Source organism: Choloepus didactylus, chromosome 18, assembly GCF_015220235.1.
Source record: "Choloepus didactylus isolate mChoDid1 chromosome 18, mChoDid1.pri, whole genome shotgun sequence".
NCBI classification, from domain to species: domain Eukaryota; kingdom Metazoa; phylum Chordata; class Mammalia; order Pilosa; family Megalonychidae; genus Choloepus; species Choloepus didactylus.
The window spans coordinates 72,552,504-72,564,522 of record NC_051324.1 but is presented as its reverse complement, the minus strand read 5'-3'; the positions used below and the strand labels follow the sequence as shown (position 1 = coordinate 72,564,522).

The 12,019-nt window shown below is 54.3% G+C and overlaps 1 protein-coding gene across 1 annotated transcript in view; it reads left to right on the top strand.

Annotated features, from left to right (window-relative positions):
- The window catches only part of DNAH17 (dynein axonemal heavy chain 17), a 143,962-nt gene that overhangs the window by 68,548 nt on the left and 63,395 nt on the right, over positions 1–12,019 (top strand). Inside the window, exons 25-32 of the mRNA XM_037810408.1 lie at positions 2,654–2,902; positions 4,504–4,626; positions 5,249–5,596; positions 5,691–5,782; positions 6,098–6,224; positions 6,971–7,123; positions 11,081–11,206; positions 11,321–11,428. Of these exons, the coding sequence (XP_037666336.1) occupies positions 2,654–2,902; positions 4,504–4,626; positions 5,249–5,596; positions 5,691–5,782; positions 6,098–6,224; positions 6,971–7,123; positions 11,081–11,206; positions 11,321–11,428 (1,326 nt within the window). The remainder of the gene's footprint in view (positions 1–2,653; positions 2,903–4,503; positions 4,627–5,248; positions 5,597–5,690; positions 5,783–6,097; positions 6,225–6,970; positions 7,124–11,080; positions 11,207–11,320; positions 11,429–12,019) is intronic.

Sequence of the window (12,019 nt, the reverse complement as noted above, 5' to 3'; positions counted from 1 at the left end):
ATTGCTCTATATCATTAATGATTTTCTGTCTAGTAATTCCATCAATTGCTGAGAGTAGGGTGGGGAGGTCTCCAACTATAATTGTAGATTTATATATTGTCCTTCCAGCTTGTCAGTTTTTGCTTCATGTATTTTGAAGCTCTGTTTTGGGGTGAATTCATTTAGGATTATTTTATCTTCCTGGTGGGTTGATCCTTTTATTATCATGTAATATTCTTCTTTGTCTTTTTAATTGTCTTTGCTCTATTATATCTTGTATAAATATAGCCAATCCTGCCTTTTTAATTAATATTTTTCATTAATGGTCTCATGATATATCTTTTTCCATCCTTTTACTTTTAGTATCTGAGATGAATTTCTTGTAAACTGCAAACATATTGTTGGATAATGTTTTTTTAATCCACTTTGCCAATCTCTGTCTTTTAATTGGTGTATTTAGACCATTTACATTTAAGGTAACTATTGATGTGTTAGGGCTTAAGTCCACCATTTTATTATTTGTTTTCTATTTGTTTCTCGTATTTCTCATTCCTCTGTTCCTCTTTATTTGAATATTTTTAGGATCCATTTTGATTTATTTATAATCATTTTGGGTACAATTTGTATAGTTTTCTTAAAGATTGCTTTGTGTATTATACTATATACCCATAACATCGGTCTACTGGTATAGAAGTTTTACCACTTTGAGTAAAGTGTAGAAACTTTACCTCCATTTAGGTCTCTTTGACCTCTCCACTTTAAAAATATGGTTTCTCAAGAATTTCCTCAATATGCAAGGGATTTGGGATCATCTTATTTGTCATGTTCTGTCCACGGTTTTTAGTGGTTAGAGGGAGGACCTGGACAGAATCCTGCTTCTCCACCTTGGCAGAACCTTTGAAAACTGCAAATAGCTTTATCAGTTCCATCAGATGCTAAGGCAGCCCTGAGGGGATGGGAGTTGGATGAGGTGTGGAGGGGTGGTGTTTAGGGAGAAGAAGAGGCGATTTAGGAGCATGGGTACTTGCCAGGTGAGAGAGGATCTGGACTGGATCTCCAGTGTGATGCCTCGAAGGGCTCAAGGGCAGCAGAGAGAGAACGAGGAGCCGAGATGGTGCAGGACGGGACGCTAGGCTCCACGTGCTCCAAAGTAGTCCCTGTGTGTGTGCGGGAGTGTGTTGGTTTCTGCCGGTCTCTCCCCTCTTTGCACTTCTGTTTCCAAAAATGTTTTAGCTCTTCTCCTCTCTTATTTTGAATAAACTTTAGAATCATTTTATGAAGATCCATTCCCACAAAGAAAACTATTATGGGTTTGAATGGAATTGAGTCTCCTCCAAACGATAATTTGGAGAGAATTAACCACTTGACAATATTCCATGTTCCCACTCAGGAACTGAATAAACTTCATTTATTCTATTTTCTTTTAATATATGTCAGTAAAAGATTGTAATTTTCTTCATTCTTACCATACAGAGTCTACATATTTCTTATGTGGGGAAAGGATCCTTGGAGTCACAGGTTTCCTTGTAACCAGGTCTAAAGAGAGAGTTTATATTGAAGTGTCTTGGTACTTTTTCATACTCGACTGACTTCAAGCCTTATCTTCATGAGTGACATTCTGTGATACGGTCGGTGAAGTCAGAGAGAATGGGATACTATGCTTTCCCATATTAAATGAGAGTTAGTACAGACTACAAAATGAAGATTGCATTGCCCAGGAGATAACATAAGCATTTAAAGGCAGGATATTTCAATTAAAATTCTGCCAAACAAGCCAGCCAAGACACTTTTTAAGATAATAGGATATGGAAAAATCTGAAATCTGCCAGAAAGGGCCATTGAGTCCAAGTCTCAGTATCTCCAAGGTAAACCTCTCGTAAACACCCCCCAGTCTTTGTCTTTATCCAACATGATATGCTCGCCAGGCCCAGGCCTTTCCTCTTCAAGGGCTGTGTCAACAATCTCTGATTCCCTCAAGAACCAGCAGTTTCCAGGTTCTTAGCCATTTTCAACCCACACAGAAGTAAAGAATTCAGGCTTCGTAATCTTCTGTTTCCACTCTCAAGAGAGTTATTCCCAGGTAGTTATGAGTTTATCTCATAGTGTTGTGAGTGAATTTCTTCTATAATATTTTTATCAATCAGTATAAGCTAAGTTACTCTGCAGTAACAAACAACCCTAAAATCTGGCTGCATTTAACAAAGTGTTAAGATGTTCACTTTAGTTCCAGGCAACCTTTGTGCAGCTGTCTGCACAGGGTTGGCCCGACATTCCATGCTGCTCTACTCTTATGGCACCTGCATATCAATATGCACTTCCATAACTCCCGGGCAGGGGTAGAGGCTCCGAGCCAGGCATGGGCAATTAAATGCTTCTGCCCAGAAGTAGCCAAGGCAACTGCAGGTCATGCCACAGTAGAAGAGAACCGGATCCTGGTGAGCAGGAACTAGGCTCATTGTGGCATTTTACCAAAACAGCTTTAACTGCTAATGATTAATGATACTACTATTGGTTTATTTTTCTTGTATCCAGCCACTTTACTGAACTCTGTTATCAGTTGTAAATATTCCTCATTGGAGTTTGCTCCCCAAGAGCAATTACAGGAAGGCAATAAGATGCCTTCGTGAATCTTCCCTGACCAGAGTGGAAGGTGAAGGGAATGTCTCCATCCCAGGTAAACACCAGCATTGACGACTGGAAGACAACTAAATGGAAAGATATTAATGTCGAGCAGATGGACATAGATTGTAAGAAATTTGCCAAAGACGTGCGGTCTTTGGACAAAGAGATGAAAACGTGGGATGCCTTTGTGGGTCTTGACAACACTGTGAAAAACATGATCATGTCTCTGCGTGCTGTGAGCGAGCTGCAGAACCCCGCCATCCGCGACCGGCACTGGCAGCAGCTCATGGTGGCCACCCAGGTACAGCTGGCCCGGGACATGGAGGTTCTGCCCCTGGTGCTGACCCTGTGGCCAGATGGGCTGGCCCGATCTGGTGAGCAGAGATGCTCCGTGCAAGATGCTGGTGAAGCTGGCTGCGGGCAGGGCCAACTTCTCAGGTGTGCGATGGTGCAGGCTCAGCGAGCTCCACGCTCAGAGGAGTTCCGCCCTTGGTTTAATGCTCTGCTCTCGCCATCTTGAAGTTCTTAATAATTTTTTAACAAGGGGCCCCACATTTTCATTTTCCTTGCAAATTATGTGGCTGGTCCAGGTTTAGGTTGAATGTCCATAGGGCTTAGGAAATTTGGGGGTGTGTAAGCAGCTCCTCCTCCACCCCGATATGCATCCCAGGAGCATGGGGTCCAAGTGCCTGAATGTCCCCAGGGGTGTCCCCTAGTGGTGGGTACTAGCTTCGAACCTTGCAGAAGGCAGCCAGGGACCCTCCCCACCATCAGCGAACACTAAACAAAATGATACTGAGCAGCTACTCTGCAGAGGCCCACACAGAGCCCAGGGATACTGGGAAAGCATGGCCCCTGTGCATGCCGCGTGGGTGGGGGATTCATGATGATTCAAGAGTTGAGAGGAGAAAGTCACCACCAGGGCAGGGGTGAGTGGAAAAGCCTTCAGGAGGCTGTCTCTAGACAAGCAGAGGGGCCAGAAGGGGCACGAGACGACAGGGGGCGAGGGCGGGTGGGGAGGGGGACTCGGCAGGAGGGCTCGTGAGCAGCAGCACTTCCAGAAGTCTGCCCAGGCAGGAAGGTACAGCCTGTGACCCCCAAGGAAATCCCCGGGTACATAGAAAGTACAGAGGAGGGGCCAACAGCTCTCCTCTTCCCTCCCCAGGCCCCAGCCAGCCCAGGAGTGCTGCTCTCCTGGGAGAGGCATCAGGGTCTCCCTCTCCCACCCCCACCCCCTAACCGCAGAGTCCAGACCCCTCCCACTGCCCCCCAGGCCCAGAGAGAGGAAAACAACCCAACCCTGTGGCCTGTCCCCTGGACACAGGGAGATTTGCATCTCTGGGAGCTGATTCCCAGCAGTGCCTCTCGAGTGCTGAGGCCAAAGATTTTCCAGACAAATGACCAATGAGCTCACCTGCCCCAGGTGTGCCCTGGGAGAGCCCCATGTCCTACTGAAAGAGCCCTTAGTTCCGGTCAGATGGTTTCCCAAATAGGATTGAGAGACATAAGTTTCCACTCACGGTTAATCCTGCTTTCACAACGGGCTCGAACTCGGTGCCCGTGACACGTGAGAGAAGGAGATGGGGTGCGGGGTGACACGTGGGCTGGTGGCACTGAGCAGACATGGGTGTCACTGCAGAGCATCGGCACGTGGCTGACCCGGGTCTTAGCCCAGCTCTCAGGTGGGCCCAGCCCCTGCACCTGTTACCAGAGAAGGAAGGCGAGGGCGCGGCTGGAGACGTGGGGGACCAGGTCGTGGGGCAGTGACCGGCAGAGCAAGCCCCCGACTGTGCACCCCAGCAGCTTTGCCAACATCACCTCACCATGAAGGATAACGAGGCACATCAACCTGGGTTCAAATAACCTCATATGGAATGTGTCTCCCCTGCCCGCCCCCACCAGGTGAAGTTTGAAATGTCTGACGAGACAACCCTGGCAGATTTACTCCTGCTGAATCTGCACAAATACGAGGATGAGGTCCGCAACATCGTGGACAAGGCCGTGAAAGAGTCCGGGATGGAAAAGGTACCCTTGGGTGATGGTGAAATTCGTTTTGTGTGGGACATCCCCGAAATGCGTCTGTCCACTCAGTGTCTCACGAGCTGCGTGTTTCACCTGGGGCCTGGTGGTCACTCAACACCAAAAGAAAATTTACAGGGCCTTCTCTCATCCAACTCGCTTCAGAAATCTCACAAAACAGTTCCAGAATTTATAAAAAGAAAACTTCGATTACCAGCTATAGCGCCGTCTCCTGCATTTAAAAGTAAATCCTCCCCACACAACTGAACCTCATTTCCCCCATCACGCATTCTCGTTTCAGTTGTAGTCAGGTCTGGGTCCTCTGCCCACCGAGATGCTGCTGAAGGTGGGGGTGCAGGGAGAGGAGGGGGCCGACCCTCAGCTGCACCTGCAGGTATAGGGGCCCCTGGCAGGTGGTTCAGGCTCAGGCCATCCCAAACACAAGAAAGCTCTGGAGGCAATTTGACATTTCTCATAACTGTCCCTGCGTCACTGCTTTGTGAGTTCCGATGGCCATGTCTTGGCCTTCTCACAGCAGGACTTCATGGCAGGGCTCCCCGAAACTCTGGGCCCTTCATCTGCCCGCCTCTGGGTGGCCCCGTGACCTGGCCCTGCACTTCCCCGGCAGGTGCTGAGAGCCCTGGACAGCACCTGGTCCACGATGGAGTTTGAGCACGAGCCGCACCCGCGCACGGGCACCATGATGCTCAAGTCGGACGAGGTGCTGGTGGAGACGCTGGAGGACAACCAGGTGCAGCTGCAGAACCTGATGATGTCCAAGTACCTGTCCCACTTCCTGAAGGAGGTGACAAGCTGGCAGCAGAAGCTGTCCACAGCGGACTCAGTCATCTCCATCTGGTTTGAGGTCCAGAGGACCTGGAGCCACCTGGAGAGCATCTTCATCGGCTCCGAAGACATCCGCGCCCAGCTGCCCGAGGACTCCCAATGCTTTGACACCATCGACCTGGAATTCAAGGTGAGCACAGCCCTGCCCCTCCGGAGCGTTCCCAGAGACGGACAGGTTGGAGAAAATGGGCCCCTAACTCCCTGGCGACCCCTTTCCCCCACAGGCCTTGATGGAAGACGCAGTGAAGACGCCGAATGTGGTGGAAGCCACCAACAAACCGGGGCTCTACGATAAACTCGAGGCCCTGAAGAAGAGGTGGGTTCCCACACCGGTCCAGACGGGGGTGTCAATAGACACACCAGGTCCTGCTTGGCCTGCTGGCCACACAAAGGTCATTCACCTGTGGGTGAGCACTGGATGTGGCGACTCAGTGATCTGCCCTCCTAGGGTGCAGCATGTGCCGAAAAAAGTAGAACGTCCCGTTGGAGGTTCTGTGTTGAGCTGGGTCTGTAAATCGCACATCAGGGGATGGGAGGTGTTTAGAACCATGTCGTCCAGTGAGCAGATAGGATGGGCTGGAAAAGGTGCACCAGGATATGACCCAAGAGCCCCTTTCCCCCCTCCTCCCAGTCTGGCAGTGTGCGAAAAGGCTTTGGCGGAATATCTGGAGACAAAGAGGCTGGCTTTCCCAAGGTTCTACTTTGTCTCCTCGGCCGACCTGCTGGACATTCTCTCCAATGGCAATGACCCCGTGGAGGTAGGTGGGCCCTGGCACCCCAGAGGCCTGGAGACGGACCCTCTTCTCAGCCCCATGCCCGGGCAGCCCTGGGCTGGAGGAGGAGAGTCTGTGGAAGTCAAGGCCAGAAACTGCCCGCAGGCCCCAGGCTGAGGCAGGAAGATGGCGGGAGCTGCCCTGACGCCTTGGGCAAGTACTTCGGCCCCCGGTGCCTTGTTTCCCTCACCTGGAAGAGGGGTTGGATGCCAGGGGCTTCACGAGACCCTGTTTCTGAAGGAGACACCCAGGCACTAGGACATCTCCTCTCCAACTCATCTGAACAGCCAGGGGGCCAGGAGCCAAGAGGAAAAGTCTCCTCAAAGCTCTTTTGAAAAAGAAAAGGGTTAACTTAACTCAAAGAGGAGGACGAGATTATATTTTATTTTAATCATAAAGTTATAAGAAACACGAGACGGGGGACCCCTGAGGTGGCCTGCAATTAGGGACTGAGTGTACACCTTTTTGGAAATGGGAGTGGGAGGTGGGACGGACCCTTCCCAAAGGAGAGAAGTTTTCCAGAGCAGACAGTTGTCTCTGAAGTGCTGGGCCTGCCCGGGAGTTTTGGTCACTGCCTCTGGTTGGTTAGGCCGGGCTTAGTTAATGCAACCCAGCGACGGGGAGTGCTTTCCAGACGAAGACAGATGCTTAAGGTGTGCCCAGGGCAACCCGAGCTGCCCGCCGCCCCGCGACCTCCGGCCGGTGTGACTCGGGCGTTTCCCCGCGCCCAGGTTGGCCGCCACCTGTCCAAGCTCTTTGACAGCCTGTGCAAGCTCAAGTTCCGGCTCGACCCCCAAGGGAAACCTCTCAAGGTCGGCCTGGGGATGTACAGTAAGGAGGACGAGTACGTGGACTTCGATGAGGAATGCGACCTCTCGGGGCAGGTGAGGGAGCGCTGCAGGCCGAGGGTGGGTCGTCAGTGTCCCCCCGAGCCGGCACCTCCGCCCGCCGCTCCCCCCCCCCCCCCCCCCGCCTTCCTGCCTCCCTGGAGCACGCGTGTACGGGGCGCTCTCGGACGGCCCGTCCCGGACTCGCCTGCACGGCGCGAGGCGTCTGCCTTGCTCTCCTCGGGCATCGCGGCCCGGGCTCCTTCCGCCTCTTGCAGCCTTCGGGGGTTGCCGGGAATCCTCGGCGCTCCCCAGCTTGTGGCTGCGGCCCCCCATCCTGGCGTCTGGCCTCATGTTTCCCCTTCTCCCTGCATCTGCCTGTGTCCAAATTCCCACTTCTCTAAGGGCACGGTGGTCCTCGCCCGGGACCCACCTGTCTCAGCGCGGCCTCACCTGCCCGAATCACACCTGCAAAGCCGGGGCTAGGACTTCTGCGTACCTTTCAGGGGGCACAACTCAACCATAACAGTGTATCTTTAGGGGATAAAAAAGAAAAGCCTTGTTAATTTAACAGGGACGTGGGAAAGGCAGAGCAGAACACGCACATCCACCAGGAGCTGAGCTCCTAGATGTGCCAACGGGGGCCTCTGGATGAGGGGGGAGCTCCCTGCAGTCTTTGACTGGTTGATTCAGCATTTATTGAGCACCTGCTGTGTGCCAGGTGCTGGGCCACTGCCATAAACAAGACACAGGCTCTGACAGCCCAGTGTGGGGGAGCGAGGACGGCCCTACACGTGCCCTATAGGATCAGGGAGCAAAGAGTGCCACGAAGGAAAGGAGAGTGGGTGGGAGTAGCAGTGCTGAGGGTGCTGGGTGGGGGTCCCGGGAGTGGGCCCCAGGGGCAGCGTATGTGGGGGGAGCACAGATCCTGGGTGGGGAGCGAGGTGGGCACGGCTGGCAGGGACCCTTTGTCAGGAGCTGGGCTCTTGCCTGGAGGAAGCTGTCCAGACCTCCTTCGCGTTTGGCAGGATTCCTCTGGTTTTCCACGTGGAGTAGCAGCTGCAGGGGGAGAGGGATGAGGAAGGAGACATGGTTATCACCCCACGAGGGGATGGGACTTGGGGGACACCATGCAGGTGCCTGGATGCCAGAGCCAGGGCACAGTCTCCTGACCATGACTGTGCAGCCCTCATGCTGCTTGGATCTGTGGCTCCACGCGGTTCGGGGAGCAGCTCCTCCGTGGCTCCGAGGGGGGAGGTTACGGATGAGCTTCAGACCCCATCGCTGCAGCTGATCTCGGGGCTGCTGCTGATGCTTGCGCCCCCTGGTGCTCTCCACCCTAAATGCTGCCCCCCACCCCGGTCCCGGGCCTGCCCTGGGCTCCCACCGGCCCCGCTGCTGGTCCCGGCCTTGCCTTGGCCACAGCGGCTCTCTCTCCCCATCGGGCCGGCTCAGCCCAGCTCCGGGTTCACCCCAGTGACCAGCCTGCAGCCAGCCCGGTGGGAGGGGGCAGCTCCGGGGCACCTCATGGAGAGCAGTCTTCTGCGGGACACTCCGGCACTCCTGGGGGAAGGGTGGCCCCTCTGTGAGTCCAGGGGTCCGAGGCCTCCTTTCAGGCATCTCTGTTCCGGTTTTCAGGGTCCCCGATTCCCCCTCCAGGGCCTGACCTTGCACAATGGCCCACCCTGGCCCCACCTCCCACCTTCTCTGCAGCTCCGCCCGCCTCAGACCAGATCCTCCACCTGCCACTCAGCGGTGGCTGCTTCCCACTGCAGGTGACGGGGCCTCGGGGGCTCCCCAGGCCCCTGGCCCTCCCCCTGAGCCGCCTGCTGCTCGACGCGGTTCCCCCTCCTTATCCTCATAGCCAGCACCCCGCTGTCTATGGCGTCATGCCCCGTGTGTGCCCCATCCCTGTGTCTAGGCCTGTCCTGGAGGCACGCACTTTCACCAGGACATTTTCCCAGATCTCCACCAGGGAAACCCTTGGGAACCGAGCTGTTACCACGGGCTGGGGGCGGCCGGACCCCACCACCGGGCACCATCCTCCGCGTCCACTGAAGCCCCTCCTCACATCTGCTTTCCCAGCCAGCCCCCAGTACACCCGTGTGAGTCCAGGCCCTCTGGGAAGCAGAGCCAAATGGGACCAAGCCCGCAGGGTTTATTAGGAGAAAGCCGGGGTGGCCGGGCAAGGGGGCTGCAAGGCAAAGATGCTGCCCCTCAGCGCGCGTCCTACTCGCGAATGCCTGAGGCAGAGGCAGAGAAGAACTGCCACTTAGTTGTTCCTTCCCCTTTTCACTCATTCACTGATTCAGCATTTATTGAGCACCTACTGAGTGCCAAGTGCTGAAGGTACAAAGAGAGATGGGGCCAGACCTGGGTGTCTTACAATCCAGTCCTGAAAAGCCCCGTAAGCGGATAGTTCCGAGCCGCACAGGTGCAGGGTAAAGGCATGGCCGGGTGGCCCCAGCTCGAGTGGGAGAGCCCCCCTTAGACCTGGGGGTGCTACATGAGCTGAGATTCCTGGATGAGCAAATGCCAGTGCTCGGAGCCTCCCCAAGGAGTTTGCAGCTGCAAGGCCAAGGGGGGAGTTTTATAACCAGTGGAGTTTAAAAGATGTCTCCAACCACAGTGGGAAGTGGATTTGGGGGAGCAGGGCCAGGGGCCAGCCAGGCACCTGTCGTGGTGACCCAGTCAGAGGGGCTGAGGGGCAGGTGTGGTCAGAGCAGTGGGGTGGTGTGCTGAGAGGATGGTTTTGTGAGCCCTGTAATGGAAGGACATGACTCGGGGGGAGGCTCCGGTTCCGACTGGGGACACTGGGTGGCAGTGGATGAGGAAGGGCACACAGAGGGGGTGCAAGAGGGGGTCTGTGTGGGGGGGAGAAGTATGCCCTTTCTGGATGTTTGAGTTTGACACAAAGTCCTCCAAGTAACGCTGGTGTCACTGGATTTCCTTACAGCTTCCCAAGGAGATGCCTTGAGGACCACACACATCTGCACCCCGAGTTCTAGTAACTGTTAAAAACAATGTATTGCTTTGACAGGGTCAGGGTGGGCTCACTGCCACAGCTGGTCTGTTCCCTTTTCCAGTTTCCTCAGTTTTCCCTGCAGGAACATTTCCCCCTTCTCCTAACAGCCAACCTCACGGCCGCCCCCCACCGCTAGCTCATTGCCCAGCTCTTGACCAGACAGCAGAAACAATTCTGACATTAGTCTAAAGCAAAATGTACTTAGGAGGCAAATTCACCAGCGGGGAGGAAGGGATTCATGCAAGAAAAGCTGAGCTTGGAAAAAGTGGGACTCACGGAGCGGGACTTGTTTGTTTTATGCGATGGGGTTGGGTGGGGCCGTATAAGCGTCATGAATCGCAGACCCCGTTCCCGTGCACTCCCCTCGCTTACCTCCTTACCAACCTAGCATGGAATAAAACAGCTCTGCAAATACTGCAGAAGTAGGAGAAAGAACCTTTTCCTCTGTTTTCCCCTGAGGGTTTTTCTTCTCCCAGAAGTGGTCAGGGGAGAGTTTATATTTTTAAACGTAAGCCTTGCTGACGAGTTGGTCCAGCGGGACGGGCTCGGGCCACAGCAGGATCAGGTTGAGAGGCTGCCCGGCAGCCTTCTCGGCCCTTCGGCCCCTGGCGAGCCCTGGAGGGGCGGTTAGGCAGAGGCCAGCGGTGGCAAGAGGGGCTCAGGCGCCTCGTCCCCGAGCATCAGCGGCTCGGGAGGGCAGGTTTCGCTCACCCGTTCTTTCAGGTGCTCCTCTGGGTCCCCTCCCTGCTCTTGCTTGGAAACAACACGTGCACAAACCCCTCGTGGAACCGGCTTTGCCGGGTTTGTTAAAGCCGGGCCTCCCAACTACATTTTGCAAGTGGTCATTTTTGCTACTCAACAAACCCTGTGAAGTTCCACCGTTGGGACAGACTGATGGCAAAGAGGGTGTCATTTACATACTGACCACAAAGGCGGCCATCGGAACTCGGGCCGCCCGGGCCCCTTGGCACACGTGGCTCTGTCTTCAGGTGGAGGTTTGGCTGAACCGCGTGCTGGACCGAATGTGCGCCACGCTCCGGCACGAGATCCCCGAAGCCGTGGTGAGCTACGAGGAGAAGCCGCGGGAGCAGTGGATCTTTGATTACCCAGCTCAGGTCTGCATGTTCCCTTCTCGACCCGTGGTCCAGGGGAAGCATTGACGTTCTCGGTGTGACCGTTCCTACCAGGAGCTCACGCGCCGTGGGCCTGGGGCGGCCGTCTACTTGCAGATCGCCCTCACGTGCACGCAGATCTGGTGGACGACGGAGGTGGGCCTGGCCTTCGCCAGGCTGGAGGAGGGCTACGAGAACGCCATCAAGGACTACAACAAGAAGCAGGTGTGTGGTGCCACGTGCCTGTCTGACACGCCACTGGGTGGTTATCGGAAACTTCTCCTCTCAGCTTGAGCCATTTGAAACTCCCACTTCTGCTGGCCGAGGACAGGCAGCTATGGCAACCCCAGGTGCTTCCACTAGAGTAGCCTCTTTAGAAATATGTGACCGTAATTTCTGTGCTGCTCATCTGGAAAGAATCTAGTGGCCATCTCAAGTCTTTTTTAAAAAGATTCTTGGTTAAATATTTAGACACTAACCATTGTTTTACAGACAAAAGGAAAAACTACCCACATCCACCACCAGACCACTGTCAACATTTTATGTAGCCTTCTCACCTTTCCAGGATTAATTTTTGTGTAAAAATACACAAAGTGCTGCACGGTTTTAAACCAGCTATTTGTCCTCCCCACCCTGTCTTCCCACGACACTGTCTTCCTCCATGAGGCTTTTCAGTCCCACCGGGTTCCTGCCTGGGGCTATACCACGGCCTTGCCGATCCCAAATCAGGGGGGTGTTGGGAACGCTTTTCTGTTTGTCATTATCGAAAACAAGGGCGCCTCAGTGTTCACTGCCAGGCTGTGAGCTCCCTGAGGG